At 37.7% G+C, this 24,615-nt stretch overlaps 1 protein-coding gene across 2 annotated transcripts in view; it reads left to right on the forward strand.

Moving 5' to 3' along the window:
- Window positions 1–14,166: 14,166 nt before the first annotated feature.
- igsf21a (immunoglobin superfamily, member 21a) overlaps window positions 14,167–24,615 on the forward strand; it is a 302,035-nt gene continuing 291,586 nt past the window's right edge. For both annotated transcript variants that reach the window (XM_056251381.1, XM_056251382.1), the window contains exon 1: window positions 14,167–14,582. In XM_056251381.1, coding sequence (XP_056107356.1) covers window positions 14,444–14,582 — 139 coding nt within the window. In that variant the 5' untranslated portion in view covers window positions 14,167–14,443. The remainder of the gene's footprint in view (window positions 14,583–24,615) is intronic.

A 24,615-nucleotide genomic window follows, 5' to 3' on the forward strand; every position in this document is an offset into this window, starting at 1 on the left:
AGAATCAGATGTGCTATTAAATTGGCTATTTGTGACGCTATGCATGCATGTAACCCCAATAAAGACAGTGTCGAGAAGCTTCATACATATCTTTTATTTGTAGACACCCAAGGTCTTCTTTTTATTCAGATCAGTTATGTGGCCTCTATTACCCATACTATTACTCATGACTGTTTTGTACTTCATGGAAACAACAACATTAAAATGAACAAAACATTCCATTGTCATACAGCCATTGTACGATGTTACTTTGAACAGCAATTCAAATTTAGAGCCTTGACTTTTCCTTAAGATATACAATTTCACCTATCTCGTTTTGCATTGCATTAATGAAGTATTTCTGACTTTCATATTGAAACTCTTATACTTGAATAGCAGTTCTCAGAACACGAATTTCTTTAAGTTATTAAGTGCAGTGTTCATAATGTGCCTTTTCACAAACATACTCTGAATAGATGCTATATCTAAAGAATCATTAAGTGAATAAGTTCTTAAATTGAATTTTATGAAAGCAAGAAAATAATTGATTAACTTTTTTTAATGGGTTACTAAATCGTGCAAGTCCTACACTAGGCATATTCCTTCCAGTCAAATGTATTAAATACCCCATACCCCCCCCCCCCCCCCCCCCCCAAAATTAGAAGTGATTTTTTAATTAGAAAATGGTTATTTTCCAAAGAGAGATGAAGTCATCACATAAAAGCGATTCTGATACATTTGCTTGGCGTACAATAATATTGCATGGTCAGGATAATGCATTTCAGAACTAATTAAATCAAACACCCTTATGAAATACCAATGTGCTTCCGGCTTTCTAACTTGCCGACACTACAGGTAAGAGCCAATCTGTTGTTTTTGCAGTAATTGACTGTCTCATCTGATTTCCTGTCTTCTATCAGAGAACAAAAAAGTATAAAAGTTTATTATATGTTTATTATGTGACAAATATAGTACCTTTGGTATTGCTGTTGTATGAAGTAGAGCACTTTGAGTTTTCCAGGTCTTTTAAGAGATACTTCTGTCATCATTTACACTCCCTCATATTGTTCCAAACCCATATGACTTTCTCTTTTTTTTTTTTTTGCATAAAAAAAAACACAAACACAAAATTAGATGTTTTGAAAAATGTTCACACTGCTCTTTCCCATACAATGAAAGTGAATAGTGACCAAGCATTTTTAAGCATCATAAAAAAATCTGTCCATAAAATGTGTGCATTTTCCTCCAAGTTCCAGTGAAGTCTGGTTTAGCTGTAGACATGCAAGTCTTTGGTCACTAACAATCTTGTCGTGGTCACCATTCGCTTTCATTGTATGGAAAATAGCAGTCTGAAAAACTAAATATCAATAACTTCTGTGTTCCACAGAAGAAAGAAAGTCGTGTGGTCTTCACAACTACATGAGGGTGAGTAAATGATGACAGAACTTTCATTTTGGGGTGAACATTGACTGCAAGCTCTCACTATTAAAGTCTAAGTGGCAGCAGTTGTACGAGAGATCGATCAACAACATTTCTATGTGAAGTGCCTCTGCCATACATTTGTATAAGTGCGTAATTGATTATACAACTCAAGCTTCACATCCCTCCGGCTACTCCTTCCAGCTATTTGCTTTTCATCCATGTCCAAATTTTCCATAACTGCTGCTAACACGGTTAGCTTGAACCTGGATTTTTCAACTTGACCCCTTTGCCTAATTAGTTCTTAAGAAAAGCACAATTAATCTTTCTTAGGTGTGGGTGGGGTCCAGCTCTTTCCAGCGGACTTCCAGAGAAAACCAAGGAACCATTTTCCACCTGATTTGTGGGTCAATGTATAAAAATCTTGGTGACTTTCCCTGCAGCTTGTTTGTTTGTGTATACCATTTTTTTTTTTTTTTTTTTTGTGAAAATCTGTTTGGATTTATGATAATTTGCTGAATGTTTTTTTTTTTTTGAGCCCGATCTCATGAAAGTGCGTATCTATACCACGAATGTCATTTCTCGTGCCATTTATACGCCAAAAATGTTTTTTGCGTCTATATGATACGCAGTTTTCGCGTGCATATGATACGCACTTTATGGCGTGTAATACGCACGCACTCCCCACCCCCCTCCCCCCTAAACCTACCCAAGGGGTTTTCAGTGCGTAGCATATGCACGCAAAAACCATTTTTGGCGTATAAATGGCACGAGAAATGACATTCGTGGTATAGATACGCACTTTCATGAGACTGTGTTGGTTGATCAGCCCACACAGGCCATCTAATGTAGCTTTCAAGCTATTTATGCATCTCCCTGCTCTGTCTCAACTAGATTGGGGAGAAATATATTGATTGGCTTAATAATACTTAAAGGACTATTAAGGATTAATTTAAATTTTTTAAATACGACATCATTTACTCATGCACCCTCTTGTTTTTCAAAGCCTGTAACGTGTGTCTTTGTTTTGTCTTTACAACAGAAAAGGAGTTAACCTGTCGCTCGTATTAGCAGTAGCAAACCACATTGATCCAATCAATTCCCAGAGGACAAAATCAAGTCCCACCCTACATTTTTTTCTTGTTCGAGAAGCGGTTTCACATCACAATAGGGAAGAAAAGACTATTGCAACTTCCACTTCATGCCAACTCTTCCATTTCAAAAAACCTTCTTGAAAAAAATAGTGCACAAGTTTTATAGTGTTGTCATTGTCCGTTTTTGTTATTTTTGGAGCTTGACAGCCTGGTCCATTCTTCAAAACTTCTTTTGTGTTCCACCGAAGAAAGAAGGATGAGATTTGAGCAATATGAGGGTGAGTAAATTGTGACAGAATTTTCATTTTTTGTGTACTATTCCTTTAAAAACTGACAGGTCCATTTTTTTTACATTTTGGGCTGGTTGATGTTCCCCTGAAAATGTCTCTGTAGCGTTTCACTTTTGTAAAGGTTAAGCTACTTAAATATCCATTCATATCCCCCCATTGACAGAGGTCATAATATAATGTATGTCCTTTGTTATTATAGTCTGTGGTAGCTAGAGACATTTTGTATTCCTGGAAGGCACTTGACTTAAAGATCAAAGATAAGAATTCCATGGATGTTCATGCTCAAATACTTTGAGAGTGTCTGTCTTCAAGTGCTGAATTCATAAAGGCTTTCTATGTGACTTCTGCTATCCTCTTCAACATACTGTTATGTGCTGGCCTGATTCTAGCTGAGTGTGAGCACTAGAGTTGCTGGAGATCAGATCAGCCTCGGGTTACTTTTAAACTTCATCTAAACTTAGGCGTGCATTTTCTTAGCCAACTATGGTCGCAAGTTCTGTCGTTATCAGCATAGTTCAACAAGTCGATGTTTCTCGAAACCATAGTTCCATTAAACGTTCGCAAACAGCATCGCAAAGTTGTGTGGAAGGAACGACAGAGCTGTGGTTAGAAGCATATTTTCTTGTTTGCATGACATGTGGTCATTCAGTACAATGATAATGACAGCTGACATTCAGTACAATCTATATATTTCATTTCGAGTATATAGAAATTTAATTTGTCTGTCAAGAGACTTAAAGAGTTTTGAAGAGTGCGCATGTGCAGTAGGTACGAAGGAGCCTATTTGAATATGGAAATAACAGAGAAAATGAGAATCATTCTTCAGATGACATGTCCATAATTTATAACAAAAAATATGGCATTAATTCGATCTCAAATGGATTAATTAAAATAAGTTATTACTCCACCAACTGCGTGATGTCATTAACCAACGTGGTTGAAAGACACAATTTGCGACAATGCCGTTTCTGGAAACAGTTATAACTAGCTAGTTGATTCCTTCAACGATACATACATTAAGCAGTGAGTTACATTGTTGTATGGGAAACACACCCCAGATTGATCTAGTAATTAAAGAACTGATGGGATATTGCATCACACACAGGTATGTGATTATATTTTTTTCTTGTTTAAGTATAATTCGACTCTTTGTTTGGTGCTGACATGTCACCTCTCCAAACTAACTGTTTGGTATAAGCAAATCATCTGTCACTTTAGCTCTCAAGCTGTAACAAGACAGTCTGTAGGTTGATTTACTATCCTCTTCTCCTTGGTAGAATCATGCGTGGAGAAGTATTTCATAGATGACCGTTGCATAGGTCCTCGGGAAAATTGGTAATGGCTAGCAAACAAGAAAACATGAAAATCTCTTACCTAAATTACCCTTGAGAAGAGGAAAGAGTATTGGATTATCAAATTGATATGATATGGAGCCATTTTGAGCTATTTTCTGTCTTGGCTTCAAAGAGCTGAAATGGTTATGAGGCAAGCAGTGAAACTAGGCTTCCAACAGCTTGACATTAAGATAGAAAGCTGTTGAAAGGAGGAGAACAGCAAACCTCCTTATGAATATCTGTGTTGTATCTCTGTAGGATGCTGATCTGAAAGAGTTTTGCAGTTTTGCTTAATTGCTGTCAGGCTCAGTTTGTGATCGTATTCCTACACCAGTAAAAAAGGACATGCTTTTCCTGACTCAGCACAGTAATATAGGATAGGGGATTTACATATATACTACTTTAAATCCATCTTATCCAGGGAGAGATATGGCATACAAAGCAAGTTAGATGTATGCTTTATTTCGAAAACCCTGAAATAATTCACATACAGTAACGTAAAACCTTGGGGCATCCTGACTGACTTTTCTTCCTTGTACAATATGCAATGCAACTGTTGTTGTTTTTTCTCATCGATATTTCATTTCTGTTCAAATAACACTGCATAAGAAGAAACTCAATTTAATGTGAGAATAAGCTTTGGACCCATTCTGTATGACTTTCCATTATCTACATTTTTCAGTAGTGGAAAATTAAAGAAGCATGCTGAATTTGCAGAACACTTTTTTTTTTTTTTTTTTAATTAATGGTGTTGCAGGCCACTGCACACATTCATATGCTGTTATTGCTTACTATCAACCTAAAATGGAGAGGAACTGTGACAAGGTCTGTTCCCTGCAGTGAAGGGAGCCTGATAGAATACAGGGGAGAAAATGGCAAGCCCACTAATATAGTTATGATGACAGAGTGTGAGAGCAAGAAAGAGAGAGAGAGATCAAAGTCAGCTATAGATCTGACGCAGGCAAAGCACTTATAGAAAGGGGAAAAGGGCCATCTGATCTTGAGGCGTCCCCACAGCTCAGCAATCTGCATAGCATTGCACTATTCGTTTTTGCCATTATTTTGAACCATTGAAAAGATTTACGAGTGTCCAATAGTGTTCCTAGTGCGCATCTTCTTATTCCAGGGAGGTTGAGGGAAACATGTTGGGGAGGGGGTGGAGAAAAAGCATAAAAGCTCAACTTTTAATGTTTTAAGAAAAGTGTTTGGAAGCTAGTTTTCATTAGCGTGTAAAGCTGTGTTTTTCTGGCGCAAAATGGATTGGCTGTAAAATAATATTTCTTAATGGAACGTGGCCACCATGCTGTATTTCTGCCAAGATACCTGGAACAAATATTAAAAAAAAAAGATAAAAATAAAAAAATAGACGTTGCCCGCAGTCCAGAGGGAGATAACACATATTAAAAAAGGACCCCTCGGGTTTGGTTCAAGCTGTGCTTTTGTAAGTATTGTACAGTATAATTTCTCAAAGGATCTTCTCTCTCATCAAACTTGCCCTAAAACAGTTTTGATTTTTTTAGAAAATACGAATTTTTCAGTTGGAAACTGAATCAAACTGAAGGCTGTCTCTGACAGAGTAAAAATGTTGACTCTCATAATTCTTATTTTATATCATAAAGTGACTTTATATCCTTACAATGTGACTTTATCTCAAAATATAAACTACATACAATTATTATCAGTTATCATACAATTATTATCAGTGTGACATTTAAAAAATGGAGGAAAAAGAAAATATGGCCTTATGTGATCTTTCTTTTCCTCAATACATGCAATTTTTTGCCCACGTTCACTCTTCCCTGCTATTATCCTGGATAATCTTCATAGCATCCCTCACACAACTTTCGGCAGTAGAGCTGTACTAATCGACTGTGGCAGCTAGTAAATGATGTTAAAAGCAACTTGAATCACTTGGTGAAGGGCCAGTTAGTGCCTTTCTGTCTGACCGAAGCTTCTACGAGGAGTAATAACAGTAAACATCCAGTAAATATACCGTTCCAATGAAGCTTGTAAGGCAATGTCATGACAACATATTACTTTCATTACTTTACTGTTTGGGTATGTTTGGTCTAGCAAGTAAGCTATCCAGACATCCTGTTGTTAGAGTTTATAAAATGGCAATGATTTAGTGTTATGGACGGTAGAATTTGTTGCACAAATACTGTATATTGTGGTTTATAATTTAAAGCTCATATATCCTCAGTTTATGACTGTTTTGTTTAATTTGCCTTGTTATCTTACAAATATTATTCATAATGGATGTTAAGCTCATAATTATAGTGGCAATAATGCAGTTCTTTTCATTCAGTGATTCAAAGCTCAATGGCATTTTAATTTTGTTGTATTTGCACCAATTGGTCAGTTCAGTAGTCTTGTTTGATCTTGGGTGGTCTGCCAAAATATCAGTTAATTAGGACAAACTCATTTTAATTAATTCAATGTTTGATATGAGGTTTGAATATCATTGCATAAGTGTAACCTGCAAATTATTAATTTGAAATGCACTGCAAAACTATGTGTTGAGTACATACGATCCATCCATTATACATTCAGTTTATTCGGATTTAAAAGCCGTGTCATCAATCGGAACGGTTTTCTGCGCGGTATAGATGGATGTCTGCATGATGTAAATTGTTGCAACCTCACCACTGCTGTTGCCGGCTCAACCTGGTCACACCCTGGAGCTGGGAAACGTCCCATTTCCAAAGTTGGTCCTAATCTGGAGTGATAGTGTGGACTTGCTGCAACATTTTTCCTGCTGGCGCTGTTACAAGCCTGCCTTCCACATGCATAATATCCATGCAATTCTGCCCCTGACAGATACTATAATCTCTTTGAAAACCAGCATTTGCACAATGGGAAAGTCTTGGAGCTGCTGCTTTGACTAACATGGAGAAATAGAGAGGGGCTTAACTTCCTGGATGTATATGTTAAGGTACACCTGGATAGGTGTCACACTGTCACTTGTATATTTCCACTTATTTTATTAGGTTGGAAAACTTTATATGCGTGTGTATCTCACATCTCCGAAAATGTCGAAACAAATTTTTAAACAGGCGCTATGTGAATATATAAATTGCATGTTTGAGGTCTAAACATCTACATTCTCGCCTAAAAAAACTCTTAAAAATACATTCACACAATAACAGTAGTATTTGTAAAATTATAGTGGTTGGTTTACTATTCCACCATTGACGCTTGCTGTGAGAAATGCTGCAGTAGAGATGACTAAGAAATATTTTCATGAGAGTAACCATAATGCGGAAGTCTCCTTTATTTATGTAGCACTTTATTTACAGATTGTTTCAAAGCAGCTTCCCAGTAATAAACAGGAAAATAACAGTATTAATGTTGCAAGTTCTTCAATAATGAAACAAATACAATTTCAGCTGTAAAGAAGCTTTAAAAGCAATACTGTCACATTCAGCTCAATTTACACTGTTAGACTTTTCTGTAATTTCCACACTTTAAATCACCCAGTAGGCTATTATTGCTATTTCTCTTTACAGTAAATAACTGTGATTCCCATTGCATCATGGGAATTTTCTGTGATGTCAAACACCACATACAGAGACTTACTGTATTTTAAACATTTGCATAGGCTACTACTGTATTTGATGTGCCAGCCTCTCTGGCACCATTCCATCGTGCTTTTTTATTACCTAATTTTTGCCTTACACCGCATGTCTATAACAGCCAGAGGCTCTCTATATTTGACACATTGAAGCGACCGGACCATTAATGCAAAATGCAAACCTGTTTGTCCCTTGTCAGAAATAGCATAATAGTAGGCCTACATAGTATACGCTATGTTATGGTTAGTAGACCTATTGACTGAAAGATATAGATTTTTTTTTTCACTTATTTTATTATATCACAATGTGTTTAAAGTGCCACATTTCCCCCACTCTAGGCTACATAATCTTTTACAGACAATATGTAATTTGTGATGCCATGTTCAGATTTATAGTTTTCTCACGGGAATATCCTTGCTGAATGATGCAGGAGCACGAGGGCTGTTGGAAAGGCCTCTTTTGCATATTAGATTATGTGTTTGTTTGTTAGGCTTGTTTTTTGTGAGACATGTTCTGGTTGACTGATGCTGTGACAGCCCTTGTTTGCAAGCTAAGGAAGTTCAATAGGCATCCTGTGAGAAGCATGAGGGAATCCTTAAGCAGGTTCGTCCACACTTGGATGATCCTGCTTCTCCTGTATGAGGTCTGGGCTTTAGCTCTCTAGATACGTAAGGCTCTGTAAAAACCACAGCTTAGATCTACAGCAGCTTGTTGGGATTGAAGTTGTGCTCCACCCTACATCACATTTCAATTAACAGAGCTGGAGTTCTAGACATGGAGAGGGATTTTTTTTAGTTGTGTTAATAGTAAGATGTTTTTTTTTTATGTGTTTGCACTGGAGACACAGTTATTAAAGTCCCTGTAAAGGCAATTTAAAAAAAAAATTCTAAACACATTATAAATGTTAGAAATGTATTGCTAAAACATATTACAAAGACTGTGAACTGTGAAGTACTGAATTGTGGAGTTAGATCGTTAAACAGTTTTTCACCATTGCTATTTTCCGGATTTTCTGGGCGGGGCTAAAACAGGGCTCTATGACGCACTGGAGCCCTTGAGCTCCTGGACACGCCCCTACTTGATGACGCACTGGAGCCCCTGAGGCTGGCCGCTCCTAACAATATTATAGAGCACATTCACATCAGTTTGCCGCTCAATCGCGAGTTACTGTCAGTACTATTATTAGTAACACAGCCTACAGATTGCTAGCTACTAGCTATGCCTTCGTCACGGAAATGCGTACTACCTGGATGCGATCACCGGATCACGTACAAAACAGATCGGTGTCCTTGTTTAAATTTCCGAAAAACGATTACATCAAGAAGAAGTGGATTAATTTTGTGAAGAGCCAACCTTGATGGAGAGCTGAGGATCACCGCCAAAACCCGCCTCTGTAAGTAATCATTTTACACGGGATAGTTTTATAAACTTTCGTCGGAGATACATGTCTGGGATACACGGATAATCCGCTGTTACTGGTGAATGGGGCCGAACCGACTCCCGCCTCAGCCTTCATCCTCCCGTCGCGCGGACAACTAGTGCCATTCGGCAGTGCGTGCCCACCGTGCGAGCTTCCATTCCGGCTGTAGAGTTGAGTGTGGCGAGTCGACAACGGCAGCTTTCCCGCGAGTGGGCGTGGTTTCAGCGCAGCCAGTGGACACGCCCCCAGCGTTTGAGAGCAGAGATTACTGCTCATTTTTTCAAGATTTTGATAGCTTATTTTATGTACTTGCTGGCTTTTTTTATCATTTAAATTTGGCTGGGTGGCTAACACATTTTTCTGTGGTGTGACAAACTCAAAACACATACTTAATTTTGACTTTACAGGGACTTTAAATTTAAAACTAAAAGGGAATTTTTTTTTATTCTAATTCATTGATATTTTGTATTTGTATTGCATGGCTATGATGTAGTTCCAGGATTTTTAAAACCATTTGTGTGTAAATTTGCTGCCATTGCATACTAATTTACATATTTAATTGTTAGGTGAATCTGTCACACACACACACACACACACACACACACACACACACACACACACACACCTGACTAGTACGCACATCCATCCATCCATCCAAAAACTTCTTAGTGATTAAACCAAATATGTTATATCACTTATATCTGGTAGAATTAATTAAGTATTAATTATTGAATTAGCTACTTTTTTTTTACTCTACTAATTTGAATCACCATTTATGATAATGGAAATTTAAAAAAAAAGAAATTGAGAAATGTGGGTGGAAACATGCTTATTTATCATGTAAATGTAAAAGTATGAAAAACATTTTTTATTGCCTTAAAATGGGCTTAATATTCATGATGTAAAATATGAAATAATTTCTGATTTGGAGTCAAATGTGTTGAACGAGTCAAATGTATTTCATGCCAGAGTTTCTATGTTGTGGCTTGAATTGTGTGTAGAATATTCTTATAAGAATAATATACTCCAGAGTTGAATCATTGAAAATTTGTTGCACACCTGATGCATGATTTGGTCTCATTACTGTCTGTTGTCATCTATTTTATTCTATTCTGTTCTATTCTATTCTATTGGCGGTATTGTTTCAGAGCATTTCTGCTTCCATGTCTCTACAGATAATATGCATGAGTTATGATCAAAAATTAGTCATCCTAAAATGCAAATAAAGTCACCAAGAAGAATTCGAATACGTTTTGTTTTGACAGCAATTTTGTATAGGACTACCACACAAGCTTTCCTTCACTGAATTTTGCAGCTTAAACTGCAAGTCTAGCTAAGTGTGATAAAAGACTGCAGGCACCAAGAACGACAGCTGATGGAAATGTATCTGGTACGCAAAGAGAATGTTTACTGATGTCAATGAGAATCGGAAATTTCATCTGTCCAGCCCTCTTTTCCCTGCCTGCTGAGTTAACTCCAGGCAGTGGAGAGGACAGCAAGTGTCAAGTGTTCAAAAAAAGGACAAGAAAAATGTAAGTGGAAGAAAATGGGATTTGTTCTTCCGCCAGCATGTCTGTGTCTTTTTGTCCGAGGCACTCTCCTCAGCTGTCTCAGACCAACAATCAGAATGCAAATACCATTTAGGATTTATCGAAGCAAGAGCCTAGTCGTAACTTAAACTTAAAGAGATTGTCATTGTTTACTCAACCCCATGTTGTTCCAAACCCACCCACTTAATCTTTGACGACACACAAATTAAGATATTTTTAATGAAACCTGTTTCTGTCCCTCCAGGTAAACAAAACTGAAAAGATCCAAAAAAAGTTTATAAAGGCATCGTAAACAAGAGGTTTAATCCGAGTCTTGTGAAGACATACATTCGCTTGATACGATGCACAGAGATTTGATTTAAGCTTTTATCCACATATAAACACACACATAGGGTACATATAGCACATCAAATATGGTACACATGGAAGCTTGTGTGGGCGTCTTGCAGTAGAACAAACCTCATTGGTTCTCGTGATTGTGTGAAGCAAGAAAACCAATTAATTTGTAATAGTGCGTGATGTGTGCACAAACTTCCGCATTTATGTTTATTTCTGTCATGACAATTCAAGTGTTTGGCATGGTAATGGATATGACAATGTTGATATGTTTGGTCTTGGCGGAATAGATCTGCTACACTGCTGCTTCTTTTATTGTTGCTGCTGCGGCAGAGTAAGTACGGGACTTGCTACTGCCAATACATACTGTAGGCTACATTACACTCTGCTGTGAGCAAGTAAGACATGCTGCTGCTGTACAATATAGCATAAATGAATTCGAAGATCTATTCAGGTGGAGCTGGGGAAGTTGGAGGGTTTCTGAAAACGCGCTGCACTGCTAAGGCAAATGCTACCCATGTATTTGAAGGTTGATCATGCAAGCTCATTGTCAACTGATACAGCAGGAACCCGCCCTATAGATAATGATGTGATTACGAGCGATTCCTTTTTCGAGTACAGTCGACAATGTTGTCAAAACGATCCCCGTTCATACAGATCCGCAAAAACGATTAAAACCACTGTTTTATGCTGCCAGGCCAGTTGGTGATGTCACTTTGTAAAGAAACAGTTTATACACGCCTATAGAATGAACGCGTAATATGAATGATATCTCAAATTCACAGGGTTTTTTTTTTTTAAACTTGCACTTTGAAACCCGTTTTCAAAAGTTTCCTTTTTCACGCCCCCAAAAAGCTGCTGTCGTGTAAATTAAAGGCCAAGAGCATAAAAAGGCAAAGAGCATAAAAAGTTTTCAGATTTTAGTTGAAAATGGTGTCGTGTAAGCGGCCCCTGAATTTGTTTCAAAGATTACTCTTACGGGGGTTTGGAACGACATGAGGGTGAGTAAATTTTCATTTTTAGGTGAACTATTACTTTAACATCTACAGGACCAAAGAGATTAAAGTCAGACCACCCAAGACAACTGGAAAAGGTGCAGTTGCTTCTGAAGAGGTCTGTCAGTGTCCAAGGGGCAGATGCCATATGGACAGGAACATGTTGAGCTGTGTTGCTTCCATAAATTGTTGTTGACACTGCCCTCTAGAGATGCACGATATCGCATTAGTATTGTAGGTCCCTGCCCAGGCGTCAGCACTACCCAGACCAGAAGCTCCGCAGCCTCTTCATCTTGAGCAGAGTGCCAACATGCTCTAGAGAGGTGCTGTCTTTGTCCATTTATGAGGCCTCACATTTTGTTTTTCCTTTCCTCCCGTGTGTTCATTCGCTTACGTCACAGCACCGCCATCTCATAAATCATCAGAGAGACTTACCAAGGGTCTTGTCATGACTCCACAAGCACGTGTGCTTGGAGGAAGGACTAAGCAGGGCAGAGAGTATCCAACTGACACCAAGCTCTGTCTGGCACAGCTCAGATAATAAATCTGCAGTATAGGAGCATTTGCAAGCATGAGTGTCAGTCAGGTATCGCTGGATGGCTTTTGTCATTCTCTTTTCAAGTTTCTTTCAGCACATAAAAACAAATACACATTCAAATGAGCCAAATGCAGGCTATACGATATATATTTTTCCAAGCTCCCCAGACTCCCAACAATATTGCGCAAGAACTTGTCATCTGTGGTGTGTGTGTGTAGGTGAATACAAAGTGTTCGGCACAATAGAGTTCAACATCAGGAAGACCTTAAACTGCCTCAGGTATGTGCGAGTACACCCACATTTCTTTAATTAGCACTTGTGGCAGGTTCTGTTGAAGAGTTCAGAAATATATTTCTAATTTGTGCCTTTGATTGAATTTCAGAGCGCCTGCAACGAGGTCTTGACCCCAGAGTATTGCATAATATTCTCATCCTTGCTTCCCTCCTTCCTTGTGGGTGTTGTCGGAGGCAAGATTAGCATTTCATTAATGTACTCTCGGGTGCAGGTAAAGTGCTACACTGTATGCATCGTGTGGGAGCTCACCAAAACTGCCTCGTTCATGGTAAAGACCCATATGGCCACATTAACCTTTACAATGATTAAACAATACTCTTACCACACTAATCTATTTGTCTACCAGCATGCATAGCAATGCCTGCTAAATTGTGGTACATTATCCTTTGTCAGCATGCAATGTTGTATAATTTTATGAGGCCAATAAAATATTTCTCACTATTTTTATGATAATAGCATTATCATCCAGGGGCGAGATGGTGGCCCTCTAGGCAGCCCTACAATTTGATTGGCTATCTGAGATGCCACTCCAAATGTATAAACTATGATTGGCCAACTTCTACATCAAAGGCTGGAACATTACTCCAAAAATAACCTTATTTTACCTTGTGTACAATTTAACAAAGTACAAATTTTACCTTGTGATTCAATTCATTAACCATACATTTGTTCTGGGCTAATTTATATTATTATGAGTCAATGCATTAAATTGAATGAATGAATGAATTGTTGTAACGTTTTTAAACCCTTAATCCATTTTGTTGTCATGTGACCAGAATCACTAGAACCGCTCTGACTAGAACCAAATGTCTTTTTTTTTACTGTAACCATTTTAGTGCTTTTAAGGATGTATCTACAATTTTCAGAGTCATTCAATCAAAATATTTGTATAGAACAGTCCTTTAAAAAAAATGAAACCCACATGAATGCAAAGATTACATTTCTAATAACCTGACGCGTGTATTTTAACCTACGATTTTTTTTTTTTAAAGAATTTGTCTTTTTTTTTATCTTCACAGACATCCCATGACCCTCATGCACGAAAACTTAGTGAAACACGAAAACTCACTGGTGCTGAGTGGGGTTCATTTGCAGATACCCTAGGTGACGCTGTTCGTAGAAACATTTCCAGCTCTTGATCTTTCCAGGTTCTATGCAGTTAATGCAGAGTAAGGCATCTCACCACGTATGCCTATAATGATCTTTCAAAACCTTTTCAGTGAGGGGAAAAAATCCAGCACGAATAAATCGGCTTAGTGGACAGAATTAGAGGGGAAGGGTTTGGAGCCAGAGCAGGATTAAGGAAAATTGTGTGAAATAAAAAGCGAGTGATCACGAGTGACTCTGTTCGTGTCTGTTTCGGGAGGGAGGGAGAGAGAGAGAAAGAGAGAGAGAGATTTTCATCCAAATCCATATCTATTTTTTAATCCTCGTCTGTGCGTAAACGTTGGTTGCTGCCTTCGCGAGGAGACTATTTCACAATGCAACGCTTTTAATAATCTTTACGTAATATTCAACAACCTTATATCTTTTGAAGTGCGCATTTGTTTTAAACTTCAATCTTCCCTCCGACACTTGGACAGCATCATGACCAGTTTGTGGAATCGCATCCCTTTGGAATGGTGGGAATTACGCAGCGAGCTGCCGGAGAGCATGTAAACGCAAATGGAGTTTGGGATTTATTGCAAAATATGGGAAAGATGACCGTCCTGTCTTTGTGTTTTCTCTTGTGCGCTGATCTACTGCAAGTAGCTGTTGGTAAGTAATTGTTGTGCTGTGTTTTATCATACTAGTATGCGCTTTAGTAGAAAACACACATTCTGTACAGCGCTTCGAAGCCCGCACACACATATTCTCATCAGAAACCGCTGCACGCACATATTGAGACATCTTTCATATTTACTTAGATCAAGTTTGTCCGTTTTGTGCGAGACCCCGCTTAGTTTTGATTCTCCGAGAATAGCAAGGCTTCAGACGCGGTACTTTGGGCTAGTGTTTGCTGGGTAAGAGCACAGACACTGGGTGAATGTCATTTTTCATACGGTACATTGTGAAACAGCAGGACGTTTGAACATTCTGACGCCCAGGAATAAATGAGGCTGAAAGCATTAGTGCCAAGAGCTATTGACTTTCACCCTGACCATATTTATTATTTCATAGTCAAATCTCATGATTACATAGCCTATGTACAATTCGATGACTTTTATTGTAAATGTGAAAAGAGGCACACATTTGGATTTTTGTTTAGATGAACCGAGACATACCTTAACCATGGGATCATCTCTCTCTCTCTCTCTCTCTCTCTCTCTCTCTCTCTCTCTCTCTCTCTCTCTCTCTCTCTCTCTCTCTCTCTCTCTCTCTCTGCTAAATAATAACCATGTTGTATTATGGTATATAATGGAGTCATTTACCATTTTCTTATTCTTTTTGTTAATTATTTTCTCTTTTTCGTACGAATTTGACCCCCATGAATAAGGATCGGACGTTACTAAATTAAGTTGGTAGAGTTCCATAGTATATATTCATTTAACAAGTATGTTTCATCAGCATTTCTTGTAACCAAAAAAAGTTAGCTTTGCCTTACAAGTTAGTCAGAGTGGGCTATTGATGCTCATGAACTGAAATCATTGTGAGATGGTAACCATGACAACAGTAAACGCATGTTCTCTTTCCGTTACAATGTGGTAGGCCTACATCGACGAAACCGGGTACACATTATTTGTGTTTTTTTTGTATGCATTTGGAAAAAAATAAGTTGACATTTGGTTAACTGTACATAGCCTACTGGGACGCCATTATACAGTTAAACATGTCCTGGAAAATACAAAAAAAAAAAAATTTGTTTAAAAGTAACCCCCATGAAAGTCATTGAATAATTCACACACTGACCCCATTTTATAGTAGGCTATACTGATTGCAGTTGGTTGCACTGTATTCTTACTTTCTGTAGTTTAATCTAATGTAAAACTGCAAACATGATTGTCATTTCACAGCAAAAATAAAAAAAGAAGAAAAAAACTATTGTGGAAGTAGGTTATCACTGTATTCCTACGCCCCATGACGCTTTGCGCGAATTATGGGTGTAACTTCCGTTAAGCTGTAAACAATCAGTGAAAGGCTCGCTCTATGAACGCAATACGTTAAAAAAGTGTCACAATGAGATGACATTAATCGACTCACCCTTCAACCATCGAACATTAAAATGAAATTTAAAAGTTTCAAAGAATCAACAAGGTACTTTCAACAGACCAAAAGTAGCCCCAAAAGCACGAGTCTTTGGTTAAATATCACAGGCAAATATACTATCTGTATTGTATAACAAGCCTTAATCAAAAATGTTCATTAACTTCAGCATTACGTGACACTATATCAAAGTGATTTCCGTCATTTTGACAGATTATAAATTGCATTTACCAGTGAAAACAAACCTGGAAAGAGACGTGAGGATTTGAGGAGAATAACGAGAGATTCTTCGTGCATTCCAGTGAATTATTAATGGAATATCGTAAATTAAATTTGGGAGAACAGACCACAAATGTGCCGTATATGTTGTCCTTTTTCATACTTTTACAGCGGATTGCAAAGGAAAAAATAAAAATCATCATGAGGAAAAGAAAGCAGCGACTGAAAAGAGCTCTTGCCATAGATATTCTTGTAATAACATGTCACGTTAAAATACCAAGTATAACGTTATTCTCATGATGTCTGAAAATAAATCATGAAGGAAAATTGACAGCTCATCCAGTCAAACTGACGGATCAGCTTTATTTGTAGGGCAACCTTATGATTTGAAATGATTCGTTTCAGCCTTTTTGAATGGAAGTTCCCCAAACCGGAAGTGCCACCCATAATTCAAAACGCAGTAGGTCGTCAGGAATAAGGTGGATAGGAATATATTGTAAATTGAATTCACACTGAATAGCTTTCCCCTCATTTGACTCTTAACCAAGATGTTCTTCCACCCCCAGTCTTTCTATGCCTTGATTTACAAAATGCACAGACCATGTACTGTATGTTGTAACAGCCTGGTACCTGGTGGAAAATTGATATTTACTGAGAAAAGTGTTACTGCTGTGTTGATGACATTTGTCATTGCTGACAGTGATCTCTTGCAAACAGTGGGAAAAAAAATGTAATATATATTTTAAACATGTAGGCACTGTTTGAACCATTGTGATATGCTGTGAATTTGTCTACACTTGGGGTCCCTGAGTTGACTGAAAGTCTGTATGGGGTGTCGAAATCCCCAGTTGTACTTGATGATTGATGTGTGCAGGTTCTAATCTCTGGGCGACATCTGGCACGTTTACAATACTCATCTTCACTCCCGCCCAGCTGTTTTCATTCTCTCTGTACTGGAAGATTACATGTCCTCATGCAAAAACCCTACAAAGAAATTTAAATCAAGACAAAGTCAGTGATATAACTCCAGCGGTGTCCCGCAAATAATGCCTTACAGAGTGAAGCGATCATTCATAATTTCTGACTGCACTGGTGGTTGGCGTGTCCCATATTTTAATACAGGCCACCTGAGCATAATGCAGTCTGAGTGAGCGAGAGACAGAGAGAATCATTTATTGTTGCATAAACCATGCATCAGGTCTCAAAGTTCAGCTGAGGTTGTGGTCACAAACTGCGGTATGGACAGTCTACAGCCACAATTAATGGACAGGAGATGGTTTTTATGGGTCGAGTGCCATTGTCATCCTCCTGTTTCATTTCATCATCATTTCAGAGTTCTGCTGCCTGGCTGGTGTACAATTTTGCACATAATTTTGTGATCAGCGTTTTCGATGAGAGCAATAAAATAAGGATTGACAAATGCATAGCTTTGCAATCTTATGCTGTCATTCAATTAGCTGATACAAATGATTTATATCATTTATTTTCTGTCATGTCGTAGGGCTATTACTTAACCAAACCAAACTAAAATGAAAATAGGAAATAGGAAAATAAGAATGAATTCAAAATATGAATAAAACCTATAATAGTAACAATGACACTAAATTAACACTGTTATCTTTTAACAGTTCTTTCTTTTATCTCGATTATGCATTTTTGGCAAACTATCCCCTTTAAATCTTGGAAACACTACCAAAATATTATCTTTTATGCAAATCCTCAACTATGATCTCTTTCAGTGGACGAGGACGACCAATCCAAATAAACAACTTCCCTTTCTGTTTCTTTTAATAGTTAAAGACAACATTTCATCCTTTAAATGAACCCATCTTTCATCGAGGAGCTGTTTTGCCATACTGACATTCCGACTACCTCAGACTTTGGAAAAATCTTCTAGAAATATAGCTTGTCTGGAGGTGCTGATACTCCTAATGACCTTTAACTCCAGGAGTGACCCACAACATCACCCTGAACACCCCTCAGAGCTCAGGGCAGTGAAGGCTCTCCACAACTGAGCCATTCAACCCCCCATGTGGATTCCTCCATTTCCCCTTCTTAAGAGACTCCTTCCCTAACAGATCCATCTTGATCAAGTGCACTAGCTGCAGTCAGAGACAGGTGTTGGCAATTCCTGCTTTAGTCTTCAATAATCACTCTTTGATTTCCTGCCTCCTTTGGAAGACATACATGTGACCTTCAGGAGCTTCTTTGTCACCCAATACAAACTTGAATCTTCCAAATGAAGAATTCAAAGGAAGACAAATGAGTTCTCTTTATGCTTACAGGCTAAATGCACACTTACTTCTTGGCTCAGTTCAATTGCATTGGGGTGAATTGAGATGAATCTGAATCAACTGCTTTGAATTTTTAGATGTTACAAAGGAGCATTTCATCTGATCATGCAGTTACAGAACAAAAATATGATACATCAATTTCATTTTGATCTGATAATGTCTTTTGATGATGAAACATCAAAGCAAGTACATTCAAATGCTGATGTCTTTTAGCCAGAACTGAGTGTAGTCAGTCTTCTCCCTCAACAGTTTCATCATCCACATGTTAGAGATGCATAGAGCAGCTGTTCTCAACTGGTGGTTCGTGGAGCAGTAAAAATTGGTCACAGGTCTGTTTTAGTTACTTTTATGCATTTAGAAGAAGCATCTTAAATTGCACTCACTGTATACATTTTCAGCTCATGCTTTCCAAGGGAATTGAACCCAAGAGTTTGCCGTTGCTAGTGTTATGATCTACTGTTTGAGCAACAGGAATGCTGTTATAAGTGGCAAATAAATAATTAAATAAAATAACAAAAAAAAATTAAAGGATTAGTTCACCCAAAAATGAAAATCCTGTCATCAATTACTCACTCTCGTCATTCCAAACCCATGACTTGCATCCATCTTCAGGTCACAAATAAATATATTTTTTTATGAAATCTGAGAGATTTCTGTCCCAGTGTCCCCACATTGAAAGTCGGTTCACCCAAAACTCTGATGGTTCAAAACATCCATAAAGAGATTGTAAAATAAATCCATATGAATCAAGCGGTTCAATCCAAGTCTTCTGAAGAGACATGATCGATGGAACGATGTGAGGGTGAGTTATTGATGACGGAATACATTTTTTTTGGGGTGAACTAACCCTTTAACATAGCAAACCTAAACTAAAAACAGGAGGCAATGCTTCCCATATCATTTTGCTGTTGATGTCCAAGTGTGTCTAACTCAACTAAAATTTTCGGGGGAAATTGTCTCCAATTAATCTGTCTCTGTTTTAAAAAAGTGTATTTGAGTGGACATCTTGACATAGATTATGTAAATACAGGTTCACTTTGCAGAAAAGATAAATATGATTTGTGTAGTGAATTCTTGGCTTGCTGACATTTAGAACCAAAATTGACAATTTTCCTTTTCAGCCAATGTCATGTTAACAATTTTGCATATTGTTTTCGAGTCTGTTCTGTTCATGGTAATATTAATGAATGTTCTATTGTTCCTGCTTCTGCTGTTCGCATTGGAAATGTAACAGAGCTCAGGGCTTCCCAAGCCAATGCTGCCATTTCTTAACAGCAAATCAAAACAAACATAATCCATATGAATATTGACAGTTGTACCATACCGGCTGTGTTCCCTTCCCACACTCCATGTCATACAAAGAACATAATGCTTTCTGCAAATTGTGTTGCTGTATTGTGTAAAAAGCTTTAAGGGCTTCAGTCAGAAGGGGAAGAATAGAAGAGCACGTATAGAATAAACTGCATTGGCTGTGCTTGTAAAAAGACTTGTTTACAGAAGGGTGGCATAGTTCATCAATACTGTACTTACAGTACTGCACTTTTGTGTGTATGTTTATAAAGGATGAAGGGAGGCAGGGTAAAGGGAACAACTCTCCTTTCTGATAACCAATGGAAAAAAGTTGGATTGGCATGTTCGGTGCAACCACAGAAAACACTATAAATTCATTACACTGTCCTTTCATGATAAGAGGACAGAGTTAAAGGGATTCATTTCAGCTATATTCTCATCAGAACCATTCGTTAGAATTGAAGATACTAGGTGCAGACTTCAGAGCTGTTAACAAATAGCATTGCAATGTTTATTTGTGTGTGGATGCTCGTATCTGTGCACCTGCGAAAATGATTCTGATTAATGAGCAGGCTGGGGTGATCTTTACTGGCATGCCTGTCCTTTGACATGGAAATTTGCTCAAGTTGGGCAGCTTTGTCTTTTGTTTTTGCAAGCATAAATTAAATGATTACATGGTTATGCGCTGAGCTGTGGATTTGGCAGCCCTGTGCTGAAAATTGATTACCTTTGACAATTTTTAGTTTGCAGACAAAGCTATTGTCAACTCTGGGATAGATGTTTTGAAACTACAGTCCAATGAATTGAGATTTAATTCATCTAGCTGTCTCCGTTTCTCACAAAGTCAAGGTGAGTGGCGGACCAGATGACCCCTGTGACACTTACATTCCAATCCAGCTTTATTTGAAACTTAATGGGGCATTTTTGAAATTCAAATTCTAAACTATGAATGGGAAGGAAATTAAAAAAAATTTGCATTACTTTTATTATACTAATAACTAGGACTACAGTAGTAGTGTAGTAGACTACACTAGAGTAGTAGACAGTAACTGTCCCAAGAATTTTTTTATATTTTCAAAACTTTTGATCTGACTCAGCTAACACACCCACACATAATCGTGGACACACTCTAGATTTACTAGCAGTAAGGGTCTAAACATCTCATCGATTGTTATTAAGGATGTAGCACTGTCTGATCATTTCTATATTTTCTTTGATATATTGATCTCTCCTGCCATTGAAGCTAGATCTGTGTCTGTCAATAAGAGATGCTTAAATGAGAACATTAGTGTGCTATTTATGAAGGCTATATCTTTAAAACCAAGCATATCTGCTGACTCTGTTGATTTTCTCCTTGAATCTTTTAACTCAAAAATTAAAAGTGTAATTGATGATATTGCTCCTGTGAAAGTCAGGAAGAATAGTGGTAGACAAAAAGCACCTTGGAGAAACTCAACAGCTGTGCAAAATATGAAAAGACAATGCAGGAGAGCAGAGCGCATGTGGCGGAAGACAAAACTTGTAGTCCATTATAACATCTACAAAGACAGCATCCATGCTTTTAACATGAACTAGGCAAAGCTAGACAGACTTTCTTCTCGAATATTATAAACAGCAACTTAAACAACACACGCACTCTTTTTGCTACTGTAGAGAGACTGACAAACCCCCCAAGCCAGATTCCCAGTGAAATGCTCTCAGACAGCAAGTGCAGTGAGTTTGCTTCTTACTTCTCTGAGAAAATCAATAATATCAGAAAGGTGATCAGCTCATCCTTGAGTTGCACTGGGGTCAAACAGATCAGACCACTACCTGAGAAAGTAGTTACTATGTCTGTTTTCGAAGAAATTGATGGCAAAATTTTGGAAGAAACCGTACAGCACCTTAAAACATCAACCTGCGCCCTTGACACACTTCCCACATCTTTTTTCAAATGTGTGTTAAACAGCTTAGAAGCAGATCTCCTAGAAGTGGTAAATGCCTCACTTCTCTCTGGGAGTTTTCCAAACTCCCTGAAAACTGCAGTTGCCAAGCCCCTCCTGAAAAAGAGCAATCTGGATAAGACTATATTAAGCAATTATAGACCGATCTCAAATCTTCCTTTCATAGGCAAGATCATTGAAAAAGTTGTCTTCAATCAGCTGAACAAATTCTTAAGCTTGAATGGATACTTTGACAATTTTCAATCTGGTTTCCGATCGCATCACAGCACAGAGACAGCTCTCATAAAGATAATAAACGATATTCGCTTAAATACTGATACAGGCAAATTATCAGTGCTGGTACTACTCGACCTCAGTGCTGCATTTGACACTGTCGATCACGACATACTTCTTGACAGGCTGGAAAACTGGGTGGGGCTTTCTGGGATAGTCCTAAAATGGTTCAGGTCATACTTAGAAGGGAGAGGTTATTATGCGAGTATAGGAGACCATAAGTCTGAGTGGACATCCATGACATGCGGAGTCCCCCAAGGCTCAATTCTTGCACCACTCCTGTTCAACTTGTATATGCTCCCACTGAGCCAAATAATGAGAAAGAACCGAATCTCTTACCACAGCTATGCAGACGACACACAGCTCTACTTAGCGCTATCGCCTAACGACTACAGCCCCATTGACTCCCTGTGCCAATGCATTGATGAAGTAAACGGTTGGATGTGCCAAAACTTTCTTCAGTTAAACAAAGACAAAACTGAAGTCATTGCGTTTGGAAACAAAGATGAAGTTCTCAAGGAGAATGCATACCTTGACTCTAGGGGTCTAACAACTCAAAATCAAGTCAGGAATCTTGGTGTGTCTCTAGAGTCAGACCTTAGTTTCAGTAGTCATGTCAAAGCAATTACTAAATCAGCATACTATCATTTGAAAAATATTGCAAGAATTAGATGCTTTGTTTCCAGTCAAGACTTAGAGAAACTTGTGCATGCTTTCATCACCAGCAGGGTGGATTATTGTAATGGACTCCTCACTGGCCTTCCTAAAAAGACCATAAGACAGTTGCAGCTCATACAGAACGCTGCTGCCAGGATTCTGAGCAGGACCAGAAAATATGAACACATCACACCAGTCCTCAGGTCTTTACACTGGCTCCCAGTTACATTTAGGATTGATTTTAAAGTATTATTACTGGTATATAAATCATTCAATGGCCTAGGACCTCAATATATTGCAGAAATGCTCACTCAATATAAACCAAACAGATCACTCAGATCATTAGGATCACATCAGCTAGAAATACCAAGGGTTCACTCTAAGCATGGTGAGTCCGCTTTTAGCTATTATGCCAGCCACAGCTGGAACCAGCTTCCAGAAGAGATCAGATGTGCTCCTACAGTAGTCTCATTTAAATCCAGACTCAAAACACATCTGTTTAGCTATGCATTCACTGAATGAGCACTGTGCCACTGTTCGTCCGACTGTTTTTTATTGTACTTTATTTTTATTTTTTATTCTAAACTGTTTTAATTATTCTTATTTGTTTTGATTATTTTATTTTCTCCTATGTAAAGCACTTTGAATTACCATTGTGTATGAAATGTGCTATATAAATAAACTTGCCTTGCCTATGTAATTTAACATTTGGTATATCTCTATTGTAGAGTTTACTGTGTATTATAAATGTATATAATTCTATAATAAAATCATAGGTAACACTTTACAATAATATTTCATTTGTTAACATTAGTTAACTACATTAGTTGAACTAAAAATTATAACTATTAGCTCAAAATACCACACAGATTTTTATATAGCATGTTAAAGTTGTCACTTTGAGGGTGAGCAAAAACGCACCATTTTGTGTCTGTTCCTTTAAATGCAAATGAGCTGCTGCTCCCGCACAGAGGGCGGAGCTTCAACAGCTTGTGTCATTTTACCTCACACAAGCATGCACTGAAAATTTCAGAGACTTTAAGCTTTTTATGTTCAAACCAGAGTCAGATGATGTCAACAGAGTCAATGATGGAGAGGTTCAAGAAGTGACAACATGTAGAATGCAACAGGACATTTCTGAATGGTTAGTTGATTAATTTATGTAGCTGATGTGTAGTTATCTTCTAGTCAATGATTAGCATATTCTGACTTGATAATCTATAAATCGTGTTCAGGGGGTGGGATTAATGTACATTTTAGGGTTGGTGATGTCACTAACCCGGGAGGAATGTCGTGTAGTCCCTACCAGCCGTTTGTTGTAGTCCTTAAAAAGCAATTTCTTTAAAAAGCAAATACCTCCCTTTGCTTTGAACTTTAAGCGTTGTTACTTTGCTGATGTTGTTTATGCTCAAACAGCAACATTACACACTAACTAAAGTTAGAAAAGTGAAACCATAATCAACCACCCCTTTAAAGGCATAGTTCACCCAAAAATGAAAATTCTGTCATTGCTCACTTACCCTCAAGTTGTTCCAAACTGGCACGAATTTCTTTCCACTACTGAACACAAAGGAAGATATTTTGAAGAATGTTTGTTAATATTATTCAATGGACCTGAGCTAACATGAACTAACAATGATCAGCTGTATTTTTATTAACTACGTTGATAAAAAAAAAAAGAATAATACTGTAATAAAAGCATTGCTCATTGTTAAGTTACTTTATGCATTAGCTAATGTTAACCAATAGAAGCTTATTATAAACTGTTATCGTTGTGATTTCAATAATCATAATGTTTAGGCTACAATTAAAAGTATTAAATGATAATCTTATTTTTTTTGGTTTACCATTTAATAAAGTTAATTTCTCGGGTACTTTTGTTTTGTTTTGGCGAGAGCCTCAATGCTCCACGGGTCGGTTCAGGGGCAGCAG

Source organism: Rhinichthys klamathensis, unplaced genomic scaffold (genome assembly GCF_029890125.1).
Source record: "Rhinichthys klamathensis goyatoka isolate OS25496 unplaced genomic scaffold, OSU_Roscu_1.1 h1tg000082l_1, whole genome shotgun sequence".
NCBI classification, from domain to species: Eukaryota; Metazoa; Chordata; class Actinopteri; order Cypriniformes; family Leuciscidae; genus Rhinichthys; species Rhinichthys klamathensis.